At 33.6% G+C, this 17,151-nt stretch overlaps 2 protein-coding genes across 2 annotated transcripts in view; one reads left to right on the top strand and one right to left on the bottom strand.

Moving 5' to 3' along the window:
- The first annotated feature begins 876 nt into the window (after nucleotides 1–876).
- On the top strand, nucleotides 877–2,563 carry Csl4 (exosome component 1 Csl4). The gene is made up of 3 exons (XM_072524479.1): nucleotides 877–1,117; nucleotides 1,176–1,426; nucleotides 2,223–2,563. Exons 1-3 carry the CDS (start codon nucleotides 976–978, stop codon nucleotides 2,424–2,426), a joined length of 597 nt encoding a protein of 198 aa, XP_072380580.1. The 5' UTR covers nucleotides 877–975; the 3' UTR covers nucleotides 2,427–2,563.
- Nucleotides 2,564–13,232: 10,669 nt separating this feature from the next.
- The window catches only part of LOC140437037 (dnaJ homolog subfamily C member 5-like), a 158,327-nt gene continuing 154,408 nt past the window's right edge, over nucleotides 13,233–17,151 (bottom strand). Inside the window, exon 6 of the mRNA XM_072526269.1 lies at nucleotides 13,233–15,764. Coding sequence (XP_072382370.1) covers nucleotides 15,754–15,764 — 11 coding nt within the window. The 3' untranslated portion in view covers nucleotides 13,233–15,753. The remainder of the gene's footprint in view (nucleotides 15,765–17,151) is intronic.

Genomic DNA, 17,151 nt, shown 5'->3' with positions numbered 1-17,151 from the left:
ATCGTCGGGTCGGTAATAATATTTCGAACCACAAGCATCAAGCTGTTCCCTTTGATGCGTCTCCGAAAAACCGACAATTCACGGGTTGTAGGCAATATAGACAATGTAGGTCATATGCAATGATGGGCATGTATAACCGAGTATGCCCTCTACACAATCGTGCTCATTAGCCATAGCCATAGCATTAAACCGCAGGGTATGTATCGTTTCTGTAATTGTTTTGGCATAAAACAATCGTTTTGCTTACTTACAAGTTGTAAGTTGATAAAGGAAGCCCCAAACTTCAGTATTCCATGATAAAAATCATAAATAAAGCTAACATAAATGAGATCTTTTAAAATTTTCGTGTATGCAGTCGTGTGATTTTGAAATACTTGCCCCCTTATTTTTGTTCCAATGAAAAATAGCCGGCTTCAATTCTGTCGTAAAATACGATCATAGGATAGGGAGTTCGACCTCTATGTTATTTAATCGAACTTTGTGGAATAGCTGGATGTGCCCTCTATTGTACATTAGCTGCCAATATAATTTCTCCGATTTATCCACAACCATCCACAACCTTTAAAAATTGTCTACTTAGCTGTCTAATACATGACCCGTCTAACAGATGGCAATAAGATATAATTAATCTTAATTCATTTTCAAATATTTTATATATTTATTTTAAATTTTGTATAGAAGTGCAGTCTTTTTTTTCAATTTAATGAATTATTTATCCGTAGCCTATATATATGCATACGTTATAACACCATTATTTACAGTAGTTGTAATATAAATTGTATTTACCACAGACCATGAGTATGTATGGTTACAACAGATACACTGCCCACGCCCCACAGCATGTGCTGTCATATGGCTGAATGGCTGTGATGTGACACTGTCGAACTGTCGACTGTCACAAATCTAACCTCACTTAATGCATGGTTTGAACAAATTCTAAACATTTAATTTTGATTTAAATATTTGTGTTTAAAAATGTCAGAATCTCTTATCTGTCTTCCTGGACAAAGGCTCTGCCTATGCGATAAAGTTTATACATCTGGACAAGGAACCTATGAACGGCAGGGATATATTTATTCACAATTAGCTGGTTATGTGGATGTAGTGGAAAAGGATGGTGAGTAACTATATTTGAAACTTTTCTGGTTTTAACTAAAGATAATATGGTTTTGCAGGTGTGAAAATTGTTGAAGTACATACTAGTGGTGAACAAACAGTTGTTCCAGCTCAAGGTGATATAGTAACAGCTCAAGTATCAGTCATTACTCAGCAATATGCCAAGTGTTTTATAAAATGTGTGGGAGATACAGTGTTAAGAAGACCTTTTAAAGCAGTACTTCGTAGAGAAGATGTGAGAGCCACAGAAAAAGACAAAGTTGAAATTTATAAGAGTTTCCGACCCGGAGATATCATCTTAGCAAGAGTGGTAAGACTTTGGTATATTTGGTTTCTTTATTGTAGTTGTATAAATTTGCCATTCTTAATCATTGTTTTATTTTGTATATAGATATTTTTGATGATTTTCACATTTGGTCCCATTGAAGATAGCTACAAAGGAGCTGTGAATTAAATTCACAAAACAAATTGTTGACGTTTGACTGTGTTGTCATGTCTTTATAATGTATATGTTGTAGGCTTCAATTACAAATAGAGAAGCTTTCAAAAATACATTTTTATTATATTATTATATAAATTATGCAATTTTTTTATTTTTTTATATACAACACGAACGAATAAATACTCGTTTCTTCTCATATTAATTGCAGTTAATTATTACAACATTTTTTTGGCATTTGCCTTTGATAATAAGCTAATAGATTTGGCAATCCTCAAACCACCACTTGCGAGATTGTTACAGATGGTCACCAGATGTCTGTGCAAAGTACTTGAATACTATTCTTATTATTTTTTGAAAGAATTTCTTTTTTACTGTTAGTTTGTTAACGTTCTATTGGACTTTTATTAATTATAAATCACATGCTATTTCCCGATTTATTAAAAAAACATGGCAACACAGTCAAGCGCCAACATTTCGTTCTATGAACTTTAATTGACAGCTCAATTATAGCTATCTTCAATGGGACCAAATGTGAAAATCGTCCGATATTTTTGTATATTCTTCAGTATACTCATACTATTTAATAACATTCAACATAATATAATATCTAAACTTAATGTTTATGGTAAATAAGTTTTAACACTTGCCTCATTATTATTTTTAGTTGCCCATAACAGAAGCTCACAACTACCAATTATCAACAGCTGAAAATGAATTAGGAGTTGTGATAGCTCATTCAGAAAATGGCCATCCAATGGTACCAATCAGTTGGACAGAAATGCAATGCTCTAAATCATTTGTTAAAGAAACAAGAAAGGTAGCAAAGGTTGTACCAGAAAATTATAATGAAAATATATCTACAGGGTGATATAATGTGGTTTAATGGAATATCTAAAGCAAATGTGACAAAAAGAGACTGAAGATAGTTATATCTTTGATGTAGTTATTATTGTTTATTGATGTATTTTTATTTTGTGACAATAAATTTTAATAAAAAACGAATAACTGTTTTTCAAATACAGTAGAACCTGCTTAATTCGAACTTCGTTAATTCGAAATCTTCTTTAATTCGAATTTTTATTCTGGTCCCTAGCATTTCCTATATAAGTAATGTTAAAAAGTCGTGAATAATTCGAATTATATTTTGGATAATTCGAACTTTTCTACAAGTTAAAAAGTTAAAAATGCCAATTTCATGCTGGAAATTTCCGCTAAACGAGGTAGTATTCTTTTCTGTTCTAACGTGCCACTTGTTTCAAGGCATTCAAGGCCATTGTATATTGTACCCGTACCTGTCACATAAATTCTACCCCATCTGGCACGCCCCTTCAGTTGAGATACGTTGGCGTTGCAATTGCAATCACCGTAAAAAACGTCAATTCACTTCGTATTGAGTAAAGATGTCGTCACATGGTAATACGAAAACATACAAAACTTTAACGTTATCGGAAAAAATAGCGGCAATTAGAAAAGTAGAAAAGGGGACGAAGAAAAAATCTGAGATTGCCAGGGACTTTGGAATTCCTCCTAACACATTATCCACCTACTTGAAGAATAAAGAAAAAATTCTCAACAGTGAAAGTGAGTGCGGTAAAGATCGAAAAAGGTTAAGGGGGCCAGAAAATCCAAATTTAGACAGTTGTGTGTTAAAATGGTTCAAACAAGCTAGGGATAAGAAGATTCCCGTGAGTGGTCCCCTTATAAGAAGCAAAGCTGAAAAATTTGCTATTGAAATGGGGAAAAATAATTTTAAGGTGAGTATAGGGTGGCTCGACGGCTTTAAAGAACGCAACAAAATTTCTTTAAAATTCATTTGTGGAGAAAGTGGGACCGTTAATCAGCAAGAAGCCAACCAGTGGAAAAAAAATTTGGAAGAGATGATTCAGGGTATATATGAAAGAGATATCTTTAATGTTGACGAGACGGGTCTCTTTTTTAAATGCACTCCTGACAAAACGCTAGCATTTAAAAACGAAAAATGTCACGGAGGAAAACTAAGTAAAGAAAGAGTAACTCTCCTAATTGGTGCAAACATGGACGGATCGGAAAGACTGTCTCTACTGATGATTGGCAAGTCGGCTAATCCGCGTTGTTTTAAGAACGTCAAGTCAAAACCAGTGGAATATGTGAGCAGCGCAAGAGCTTGGATGACTAGTGATCTTTTCGAGAACTGGCTGAAAAAATTAGACAAAAAGTTCATAAAAGAAAAAAGAAAGGTTATTTTGTATATTGACAATTGTACGGCACACACCACTATCCCACTGATGGAAAATGTAAAAGTTATTTTTTTTCCTGCTAACATGACTTCAGTTCTCCAGCCTATGGACCAGGGTGTCATAAAACATTTTAAATATTTTTACAGACGTTTTTTGGTTGAAAACATATTGATGGAAGATTGCGACACCCTTAAAATAAAGTTAGACATTCTACAAGCATCTCGAATGTGTAAGAAAGCTTGGGACCAAGTAACACCTGAAACGATCAAACACTGTTTCAAAAGAGCTGGTTTTATAAAAAAGGAGGAGAACACAAACGACAATTTAACAGAAGAGCTGCTTTCAGTTGACTGCTGGAGGGACATCATTTCTGATTCTGCCATCTCTTATGAATATTTTGTCAACTTGGATGAAGATGTTGTAGTATGTGGTGAAATAACCGATAAAGAGATCATCGCTGAAGTGCTTAAGGACAATGATGAAAAACAAGAGAGTGATGAAGACGACGCATCATCAGTGGCGGGAGAAATACATGTTCCGAGTGCGGCCGAAGCAACACACCATATTACGCAACTTAAACGGTACTTTGAAAGTAAAAATGATGTAAGTCACTCTATTTTTAGTTCACTGAACATCTTAGAATCGTTTGTCATTACCGAGAAGTTAAATTCTAAAAAGCAGCTAAAAATTTCGGATTTCTTTGGAAAAAATTAGTCTATTTTCATTAATTGTAACAAATATGTATTCTTATTTTCAATAAATTTTTTGAGACAAAATGTTTTATTGTTTTACTGATGACTTCTCACTGGGAATTTTTTATCTGCCGATTGTTTCGGTCAAGATTTGGCCAAAAATACCAATGAAAAAACCTGCAAATGATAAAAATCGACAATAATTGACCATTTGTTATAGCTTGCAAATGCTTTAGTTGGTATTCTGGCCGAATTTTGTTGGCCCATTTTTTTTTCGGTTGACAAAATTCGGGCAAAAATTGTAACGAAAACATCTGCAAGCGATAAAATTAGTCAACTATTGTTGATTTTTATCATTTGTAGATGTTTTCTTAGGCATCTTTGTTTTTTGTGGATATATTTTTAATTCGAATTTTTGGATAATTCGGCAAACGATAAAATAATTCGATATTTCTGCAGAAAACATCTGCAATCGATAAAAATGGTCAACTATTGTTGATTTTTATCGTTTGCAGATGTTTTTGTAGGCATCTTTGTTTTTTGTGGATATACTTTTAATTCGAATTTTTGGATAATTCGAATTTTTGGATAATTCGAATTGTTTTAACGGTCCCTTGAGATTCGAATTATCCAAGTTTCACTGTACTAACAAATGACTATATATAGTTAACAACCTATGTCTTTGTAGTTTAATGTGTCCATGTCAGCTTATACAGAATTTATATTTTTATTTGTATATATAATACTCACAAGATTTTTTCAAAATTTTTAGTACAAAAATATTGTTTTCACAAGAATTCACATGGTGGTAATAAAAATCTTGTACAAATTTTTCTATGTTAAACGTCACAAGAAGCAAGTGTGCATCTCATACAGTGAACTTACTGACGCCACAAGAAACAATATTGCATCTTATACCCTTAGTGTATCTCGGGCTGTGTGGTACAACTATGCTATACAATGCCCATTCATATATATTAAATAACTTTCTTAGGATTCTGATAAAATCTTTTGTATATTTAGCCTGCATTTTTAGGATACTAGTGTCTAGCAATAAAACAATATATTATTATGTAGCTTGAAACTAAGTTTTATTTATATATAATCTAAATAACTGTTTTTTAATGCAAAAGATCAGTACATTGCCTTTAAAATTAGAAATACATGTTTCTAGATAAGAAATAAATAAAAAAATATAATATTTGTAACAAATGTTTATAGATTATATGAATGAATCTCACAAAAGCATGTGATAAATATAATTTATTGCACTGAATGCACCTTAGTCTGTGAAAATTTGCATTTCCTGTATATTGTGGCTGAACTTTGTATTTCCTGTATATAGAGGCATTCACGAGCATGTGGCATCTGTTGCTCAGGATTAGTTAATCTAGAGAAATCTGTCAGTTGACAAACCAACTCTTACTTGAAAGATATGATGGATATGTTACTATTGGTTACTTTTTGGTCAATTATAATATAAGTGTTGACAATAGCTGACCCTAGAAGGATCTTAATTGCTATTGTATGATACCATTTCACTGATTTTCGTAATACTGTAGAGTAAGACTTTATTTGGTATATCTAAAAATCTTTTGCTCTTAGACAACAGAAACTGGGTTGTTAACTATTCCTCAGACATTGAGAACTAATAAGACACACAGTACTACCTCACCTACCAACAACTATCTAATAAGTAACACAATGCATTGGTCTAGCGAATGTAACATAAAATAGACAAGTTACGACAGAATGATTCGTGTCCTATACGAGAAGCAAGTATGCATCACATCTCTCCATGAATCTAAAAGTTATTTGTGGCCATGAGATGCACATGTGCTTCTCAATTAATATAATTCTAAAAAACAATAAAAATGTAAGATTATTACTCAAACTGAAGAATAACTATTTAAGATGCCTAAACTAATACTGTAAACGTGTTTAATATTTTGGCCCACTTAACTTTTTTTTACCATGCATCATGGCGTTTAATGTGTTAATACAAGGACACAATAAACTACAAAGATTTAGATTCTTAACTAATCTGTATTATTTTCCAAAATAAATCATGCACTAGTGCAGATATACATATTTTCCTGTGGTTTCAGATTCAAAAAATATATTTTATTAACGAAATTACCAATTCTCTGAAAGCCTATGTTTCTGCCACCACAATCAGAGATAGACACAACTATAGTTGCTTCTTACAACTGTATAATATACATTATTATTTCTGGAATTATTGTGCTATATTAAATCCCAAAAATATTAATTCTCCACAAATTAAATCAGGAGAAAGAAATATCTTTGGATGTATGATGCAAATGAAAGTAAAAAATTGATTATTTTGAAAACCAGTAGAGAAAAAACATGATTTTTTTTCTAACTGGGGGTATTTCAGATTATTTTTTATATTGATGTCATCGTGATAAACATAATTTAAAAGATATTCCTTTTAAAACAAATAACAGGCTGGGCCAGGAGACCCTCTCTCTTGTGTACTGTTTAATCTGATTCCGGAAAAAGTAATATGTATGTCACAAATCACAACCACCGGTTGAAGATATAACAAAATCAGTGCAAATCCTTGCCTATGATATCATCAATATTGTTAGAACAGAAAACGCTGTACACGAAACGTATAAGAATCATGCATGAAAATAAGCACACAACCACAAATCCTACGCCCACTTGTTATAGAATATGACGTCATCGAAGCAGTTAACGAATTTGAATACCTGTGAGCGCTATTTTGGACTCAATCAGCTTCTTATCCTCAGTTATATCGAGAAATACTTTAATTAATAATAAATTTTGTAAAACTCTACAAAACAATAATACACCCAGTTTTAACATATGGTTCAGAGAAGACGATACAACTTCAAGCTATAGAATATACCAGCAACCAGATATCGTAAAATATGTTAAGAGAGGACGTGAGAACAAAATGACCCAGCTAGAAAAAAGCTTCTTGATAAACCCATTGGTCTGAGAAGAAGAGGAAGACCCAGAACAAGGTTCCTTGTTAACGTCGATGAATACATGAGAAATATGGGAATTATGTGCTTGGCGGAGGAAGGCGATGGATTGGGACGACTGGAGAGAAATTCTTGAGGGGGCTAATCTCCGTACAGGGTTGTAGAGCCAGAATGATGATAATCATTCGTTCTGAGTGAGTATGAGCTCTCCAGAACTCCGCACAGGATACACTGTGTGAAGAAATTCTTATCTCCATAACGGCGCGTCCCAATAGCTAATAGGGAGCGTTCTATGGAGATATATGCGAATAAGATAAGAATAAACACCCGCGGATAAACTGAAAACATGACATGAGAGCTGTCTTCGCTATGAACTGTAGATTTATTGATCGAACATGACACAAAAACATAAAATACACATACATCATGCTAAATCGTGAAATCATCATACAGTTGCACCACAACTGACTCATCATACGGTGAGATTTGAGCTGCGCCTCCCTCATATCGAGATGTAAGACCATTGGCACAGTATGGGTGCACCGACAGGATTTCTTCCTAATTCTTCTTCTTCTTCTTCAAAGATAAAAACACTTAAAATTGATGGTAAAACACTATGAACAGACTTGATGGACAGAGCTAGAAGTACCGATATACGACGTAGATGCAAGGTGAAGAACATCAAGGACTGGGTAAGAAATAGAAGAGTAGAATGGGACGATTATATAAGCTGAATGACAACAAAATAGAGTAGTAGGATGGCAAGAGACGGTTCCTTAGACGGAAGACGATCAGTAGGAAGACCACGAAAACGATGGAACGACAACTTATTGGAGACCCATTGAAAAACAGACAGAGTCATGTCTACATAAAAAGTAAAGAAAAAGAGTCCTAATTCTTATAAATATAATGAACACGGAACACAATGGAAAGGAGATAGTCTAGAAGAGAACTCAAAAATGTTTAACTCTTCTGAGTCTACAACTAAACATATAAAGAAAAACCGCAGAGATGCCACTCCGGTCACGAATTCTGTCTCTATCCCAAATAGATCTCAACGACTCCAGTCAGGGTCCTACAGGCGAATCTTTATAACAGTAAGACAGCTTCGTCCACTTACTATCTGAAGGTTCGATGTCACCTTAATACAAAAGTCTTGTATGACGGGGCCCAATAAAAGGTATATCTGGTGTTAGCGAAGAGATTATACATAGATATCGTTCGACGTCTGGGTACTTAAATTACGGTCAACGGAAGATGTACAATAAGCCATTTGGCTGAAGTACGTCCGATGTAGAACAGAGTCTTCCAGAGAAGAAAAAAACCTTTCGTTCAAAAATTTTTAAAATATGACACTATAAACTGGTTGGAAACTTTCGATTTCGGTTTTCACTTTAACGGTCTTTAAAATTAGGACTCTGGATTTGCGTAATATTTGAGATCTTTTAATTATTTTCTTTATCAGTTTAACACTAATGTCATCCAAGCCTGGATTGAACACAAATTGATACTGTAAATTCCTTCATAGATATGTAAAACAGTCGCTATAAACATTATTTCCATTGTCTATATCACGCGTAACTCTAGATTATCTAGTTTTCCCAATGTTTTTCCATTCGATAAAAGTTGTGCTGTGCAATATGATTAGATGCTACTTTTGTTAAGTCTTGTTGTCGATTTCTGCTGCATCTGATTCAGTTGCTATCATCAATTCCTCGTAGACACTTTGTCTCAGGACCAGCAACTTCATGTGGAGTCGTATGTTGCCGTGTTATCTAATCCACTGGTAACTTTAACATCCTAATATATAAGACTAAATAATGTAAACTACATTGTAACCTATAACTTTTAACGGGTTTTTACCCAGATATTTAGTGGCTCAAAACATGTACACCTAGACACTTGGTTTCCGAAAACGTTTTGTCTTCATGACATAGTCCGATTGGGTTTTTTAATTAATTAATACTTTTAATTAATTAATACTTTTATAAAGGATTTTCATTTCCATTCACTTACCAGCATTTGGTTTCATCAGTTTTATAGTAGCGTGTATATTATTGTCGGTCTCTTTTATTCTTGACACTTAAAATAGCCAACTCAAACTTACGGTACCAACGCTGACTGAGGGGTGGAAGGTGGTAATATACGAGGACCATTCGTAAAATAAGGTTTCCATCAATTTTAAAAATAGACAGCATTTTTTTGTTCTTAGTGTTATACATAATTTTAAAACTTCAGCTATTATTCTACATAATCACCCTTTCTAGTCAAACAATTTTGCAGACGATGCTCCAACTTTTCTATCCCCATGTTATACTCTACCGCCAATCCATGGAGGAATCTAGTAACCTCTTCCTTGACTTCATCATAGGTACTGAAGCATAAGACACCTAACTGTTCCTTTAATTTTGGGACTAAGTGATAATCACTTGGCGCTAGGTCCGGACTTTAGGAAGGGAGGACACAACAGTCCAGCCAAAATCTCTTGGACAGTTGTAGCGAAAGCCACTGGACATGAATTGTGGTGTGGGAAGTCTCAGGAATACACAAAGCAAAGTCGTTAATGGTAAACCTCAGGGGTCTTATTTTCAAATTCATTCGAGCATAGAAGAAATTCACTCGGAATCCAGTTTTTTCTATTTTCGAACACTGCGTGTACGAATTTTTTCGTATACGGCCACTCGAATGAGTCTGAACCATTCGAATTTCGATTCTAGTATTCGATCAAAGTTATTTTTGTCATTTAAGTTGTCACTGGGTCCGTGTACGTCAGATAAGATTTCAGCTGATAGTTTTTAATCGTTGTTATATACAGTATTTTTACATTGAACTTTGTTTTCAATAGCTGGTTTAAATAATTGTTTAATATAAAGAAATATAGGTAATGCCATTGCAGAGGAGGAAATATTAGCGGAACGGAGACGCAGAGCTTACCATCCCTTTCTTAACCCTCTAGAGGACTATCTAGAGACTCTCCAACTTTTCTATCCCCATGTTATACTCTACCGCCAATCCATGGAGGAATCTAGTAACCTCTTCCTTGACTTCATCATAGGTACTGAAGCATAAGACACCTAACTGTTCCTTTAATTTTGGGACTAAGTGATAATCACTTGGCGCTAGGTCCGGACTTTAGGAAGGGAGGACACAACAGTCCAGCCAAAATCTCTTGGACAGTTGTAGCGAAAGCCACTGGACATGAATTGTGGTGTGGGAAGTCTCAGGAATACACAAAGCAAAGTCGTTAATGGTAAACCTCAGGGGTCTTATTTTCAAATTCATTCGAGCATAGAAGAAATTCACTCGGAATCCAGTTTTTTCTATTTTCGAACACTGCGTGTACGAATTTTTTCGTATACGGCCACTCGAATGAGTCTGAACCATTCGAATTTCGATTCTAGTATTCGATCAAAGTTATTGTTGTCATTTAAGTTGTCACTGGGTCCGTGTACGTCAGATAAGATTTCAGCTGATAGTTTTTAATCGTTGTTATATACAGTATTTTTACATTGAACTTTGTTTTCAATAGCTGGTTTAAATAATTGTTTAATATAAAGAAATATAGGTAATGCCATTGCAGAGGAGGAAATATTAGCGGAACGGAGACGCAGAGCTTACCATCCCTTTCTTAACCCTCTAGAGGACTATTCGGATGTACAATTTCAAAAATTGTACAGATTAACAAAGACCCTCACAATAGAGTTGATACGCTTAAATGGCTCTTTTTTTGTTCGACCTACACTGATCCACCATATTTCATGACCTTTTTTACTCATTTCAGCTAATTTACAAGAAACGTTCTTTTTAGATGACAAAATCACCATAAATAGGTTAAGTAGAACTGTCAAATATACTCCTTTTTTATTTGAGTTTTGGTTGTTCCAATTTGCAGTGTTGCCGATACGAATTCTTCTCGTATATGTATAACATTTCGAAGTAGGTTCAAAAATACCCATTCGTGTACGAAATTTTTTCATTCAATTTAATTCGTATACTATAAAATTCGATTGAATTTGAAAATACGACCCCTGTCCTCAAGCAATATTAGTTCAACTTTTTTAACAATTTCGTTAAAACTAAAAACCTTCCGCTCCGATCTTTATCGTGAATTTCCGTTCTGCCTTCACTTAATTCTCTACATTATTTGCGTACATGTTTAACAGATATGTACTTTTCTTCACATATTTCGATTAATGCCGATGAATATCAATATGTGAAATCCGTTTTGCATTTAAAAAACGTGTCACAGCACGAATTTCGCATCTGGCGGTATCAGCGATCGAAATCTCCATCTACGAAGGCTGCTAGGTCGGCACCAAGCAATGCAGCGATGCCCTAGTGGTGGGGAGAGAGAGAGGGAGAGTTGATACGTAAGGTAGTGTTGCTATACTATAAATTCAATAGGATTGTCAGGGCAGACATTTTGTAGTTCGTTAACACTCGGTGGTAAGCGGCTATATATTTATTTCTTTATTCTCACACAAATCCACTTCTCAATTATAATTTTTGACGGTTACATCTGTTGGAAGTCCGAACTAGAGAAGGTACACTCGCCTTGTTGCGAAATTTATTATTTAGTACCGCTTGCAGCTTATCCGTGCCATTGAGGTATACCCTGAATGCCAATAGAGAGGCAGGCGGACACCGTTATTTCTTTTCGAAAGTAATATTCTTAATGCAATACGGCAACATTGTGAAAACTCACCCACAAATAACCATTAAAATCAGGTGGCTGGTAGTATTTCATGAGCGTACCATCGGGTAACATCATGGCTTCAAAACCATCGTGCAGTACATCTGTTAATAAACAAAATAAAAAAAGGTGGTTATCTGTGAGAGAAAAGCAAATGATAAAATCGGTTTATGAGGGATTGCGTAGAAGATATCCAGATATGCTTATAGAGGACGTCGCGGCATTGTCTGGAGATTTAACGAAAGTATCGGCTCGTACGGTTTTCCGAATAATTCAAGGTAACAAACCTATCCAAATACCAATCCATAAAGGACGTGCAAAAATTGTATTGGACGATAGTACGAAAAGTATAATCCGAAGAAAAGTTCATGGATTTTATTTTAGGAACGAACTGCCCACGTTAAAGGCTATTCAACGAGAAGTTAATGCAGACGCAGATGATACTTTAAATAAAATATCCATGAGAGTATTACAAAGAACTTTACATGAACTGGACTTTCGGTATGTGAAGAGAAATCGGAAAAGTTTGTTGAGCGAGAGAGACGAATTAGTGATATGGCGGAGAAAATATTTGCAAAAAATTCGTGATTTTAGACGACTTGGTAAAAAAATTTATTATACGGACGAAACGTGGTTGAATGAGGGTCATACGAAATCCAAAGTATGGTAAGACTTGAATATCAAAAGTGCGCGACAGGCTTTCATTGAGGGACTTTCAACCGGCTTAAAAGCACCTTTGGGCAAAGGAAGACGTCTCATTATAACGCACATTGGAAGTGATTCAGGTTTTTTTCAAGATGGTTTAAATGTGTTTACCTTATCATGAGGATATGAATTCAGATGTGTTTGAAAAGTGGTTTTCGTCTATACTGACTCTTGTAGATCCTGGTTCGGTAATTATAATGGACAATGCAGCTTATCACAGCCGTCGTGTTGTGTATAGATTTCTCCCAGTACGTCGCATTCTTTTTCAGTGGTATAGGGAACCTTTTTTACGAATGACCATCGTATGTTAAAATTGTGGGGCGAAATGTTACTTTCGTCGCTCTGAGACACGGTATTGAAAGGCTAAACTAGGAAAATAAAACAACTACGTCAATCCAGAATAGCTTTATTTTAAGTAAATATACACAGAAGTTTAATTTTCAGAATGATAAGGTATTATCTAGGCTATATTCTTTTATTACACTTAATAACAATGGTACATTGAATAAATATTAAAATTACATTCTTTCTAAAGGGAAAAATGTTGATAATTATTGAATATATAGCATTGCTCGTAACGATTCATTTTAACAGAGAAACGATTAAAATTACTTTAAAAACCTCATATATCATTGGAAGAGCTCTTCCAAAGCGCATGGCATCGTTGAAACAAGTATATACAGACATATAGAGGAAATATGTGAACATACTTAGCAACTTTTAATACTAACATATATTATGATTGTTTTTTTATAGATACAATAATAAATAACACAACTATTTAGGCCTTGATTATTATTTGAGTGTGGTGCAGGACGTTAATTGTTATGTATGGACACAGCTTTATCGTTTCGCTGCAAAAAAACCAGTAAAAATACAACACTAAAAGCCTGCCATAAGAATATCTTCATCACATAAGGGATTAATATTTGAAGTTTAAACGGCTAAATTTAGGTTTACTTGAAGGTCCAACGGTTGTTTGACTTAACTGTGATAGAACCTTTGATAAGAAACTATAACGTTAACGAATTAAAGGAGACATTTAAAAAATAAAAATAGCAAGTCTGCTTGTTGGACTAGATTAATTTGAAAACACGTATTAGGTAGTTGTCGACAATAAGTACCAGACTGTCCCGATGGGTTCCTGGATGAGAAGATTGTGTTCCTGATTTTTTCCTTTGTTGTTAGGTTCAGTATATGACACTAATATATAGAGATATTATTTGTGAATTTTATTATTTTTAAATAGCGACGAATTATATTATATACTGTAAGTGATTGTCTGAGTGAGTAATATTCGTTGCAAAAAAATAAGAAAAATTTAATTGCTCTAAAATAACGTCTTAGAAAAATGTCTTTGCTGTCAAGAATTGCTTATGCTTACATCGACAGCAAATAAAAATTGTATTACACATACATACATAATTATGGATTACTTCTTGCTATAATAACAAAATACCTCCAAATGGCATCTACGATTATAACAAAATATCTATACTCTAAGTGAAAATATCTTTATTATGTGTTTGTGTTCTAGATGTGTAAGTAGTTTATCTACAAACTTGTTTGTTTCTATTTTTCTATGGTTTCTGTGTTTATGAAATCCATGTTAAAGAACATCAAACAAAGGTCGTTAGATACTAGTGATAAAAACAGTCAAACAAAGTAGTATATTCGTTAATTATTCCCTATCTTGTTTACCAAATATATTCACACACTTCTCTCGATAAAAACCAAGTAAATTAAAGTATGGCCCAAATTAAAACTAGTGATTAGGGTAAAAAGGGAAAGGTGTCTGTGTGCCATACAATAAAAAACTCCGTGGTTAAAGAATAATTCAACTTATGCATAAAATACTGGAACGTTCAAATAACAAAGTGCAATATTGATATAAATATTTGCAGGAATGTCGCGAACACTGGATTCTTAATACTTATAGTCGGGATATTTCATATTTTTTATGCAAGTTTATTTTTTCTAGTACAAGAAAGAGCTACAATTATTTGAAAATTAACTTTCTAAAAGTTTTAAAATTATAAATATAAAATCACTGGTGTTAAAATCAAATGTACATTAATAATTTATCATTGTTAATAATATCTGAAGATGCTACAAGCTGGTGAAACACGTCTTTATTTCATTTATCTATAAAATTATGGATTTCCTGAAGTAATGGTATTCTCACAACGAAATGGAATGACGAATGCAATGAGATCATGCCCCACTGCAGCCTCAGTGTTGTTTGGAGGAATTGGATGTCAGCAACTATTTGGATTATCAGTATACTAAAGAAACCATGATTATCAGTATGCTAGTAAACATAAAAGTTATCAATGTCAGTGATAAATAAAGTAAAAGAAGATGCAAGGAGATAGGTGTATCCAAGCTTAATAATCCTATAATCTATTTTCTGTTCCCTATCTGTGTCTATTCGTATCTCAGAAAAAAATGTAATCAGATACTATAAATGATAAAATCCCCCATTAACAGAGGAGTACGAAAAATAAATATAAAATACCGAGCAGATGCGGAAAATATCACATAAACAAAATGATGTAGCTCTTCAAATTCAGGATTTCAAAGTTAACAAATCGATCAAGAACCATACTTCCAGTTTTCACTAAATCCCTGCTACATAGTCACACTTACCTCTTACAAGCATATTTTAAGTCACCTAATTCGTTAGTTCATGAAAAATAAAAGGTAAAAAAACGTTTTAAATAATTTTTAAACTTAAATAATAACTAATGGTTTATAAATACGTGTCGGACGAATAATTAAAATCATAATAATAATAATAATTTGACTAGGTCAAAGAAGAATTGAAAGTCTTCCTCTACCGTTGAGAATTTTCGGTGTACCTATCAAAACGCTTATTAAGATTGTTGAAGTAGACCATTCTTCAATACGATTACTTTAGATCTGGAAATAAAAGAAATATTAAAGTATTAAAAATTTGCGACAGTAAGGTTATGTTCACATGGTTGTTGCAAAACTGGTAACATGTTTTAACTAACTAGCTCCTAGTTGGGTAAGTGAGGTTCGTATTGAAGTGAACCGTTTGCTACAGATTGGAGCTCCTAGTTAAAAAATTGATATAATACTCCATGTTGACATGACATCATAGCATCACACATTATTGGCCATTAGGTTAAAGATTCTAAACAAACCAAATTGTCTATGTTATTCCAACCATATTTCATCTTATGCTCTTCACACAAATAACTTCAAAGTAGTTATCAGTTGGTCAAATCCAAATATATTAACAAATCAAACATTTCCCTTTCAAAAATTGTTCTTAGCCCTTTATAATCTTTCGAATATGTAGTTATAAATTATTATATTATGGACTGAATTCACAAACAAGTTCGTTTCCAATGAAGAGATGAATATTTCTCTCTCTATCTATATCTAACTTATGGTGTTAAACATAGGCCTCCTTCATTTACTTCTGTCCTCCATCCTTCCTGTTATCCTCTCGTCTTGCAATGTCCCATTTTAGTTTTGTAATTTTCACTTACTTTTGTTTATTAGTCTGTCGTATCTTCTTTTGTCTCGTGTATATATTAAACTACTATTTCTCTTATTTTATATGATCCAGTCATGTTTATAAGCTGTTCAAGTTATATTCTTTTACCTTTTCTAATCGTTTGACTATTTATTGCTATTTCTGGATCATCTCTGCCCGGAAATTTTTGGTCTTATACACATTCATTTTTAATCCAATATTGTTTGCCTTTTCTTCCAATTCTAGGATCATGTGTATTAGAATCTTTGGTTTTCAGACGTTCTCCGATTACTTCAATCCCTTGTTGATTAAATTGAGCCTCTTGTAAGTCATCTATATGTAAGTCTTGCATTGTTCGTCTTCAAATGCTCAGTATTCAATTGAACCAAATGCCTTCCAGTTTAGCCCGCACGTATCGCGTAGGCTTGTACAGGTAGGGCGGTTAAGGTGGTCATTTTATTAGTGAAATGAAATTTTTTTTGTATTCCAGTTAAATGTATTGTTTCGAATTGTTAACATCTTATATTGATAATTTTGTGAAAATATGTTGGTCCTGTTTTACTGAAAATAACATGAAGAGACTTTACAATAATAGTTAATCACAAAGAAATTTTAAATGTGGAGCAAATGCGGGAAGTGATATAGATATTGCTAATTATACTGTTAATAACCGCATATGAATTCTTATAAACTAAAATTTACGATATATTACGGTATAAATAAAACATTCAGTATATGTTTAAACTATAGTGATTGATTTGAGAAAGTGTGGAAGTGTAGGTTATGTTAAGGTCATTACTC

Source organism: Diabrotica undecimpunctata, chromosome 3 (genome assembly GCF_040954645.1).
Source record: "Diabrotica undecimpunctata isolate CICGRU chromosome 3, icDiaUnde3, whole genome shotgun sequence".
NCBI lineage: Eukaryota > Metazoa > Arthropoda > Insecta > Coleoptera > Chrysomelidae > Diabrotica > Diabrotica undecimpunctata.
The sequence above is the reverse complement of the archived record's forward strand: the minus strand, read 5'-3'. Positions and strand labels throughout refer to the sequence as shown.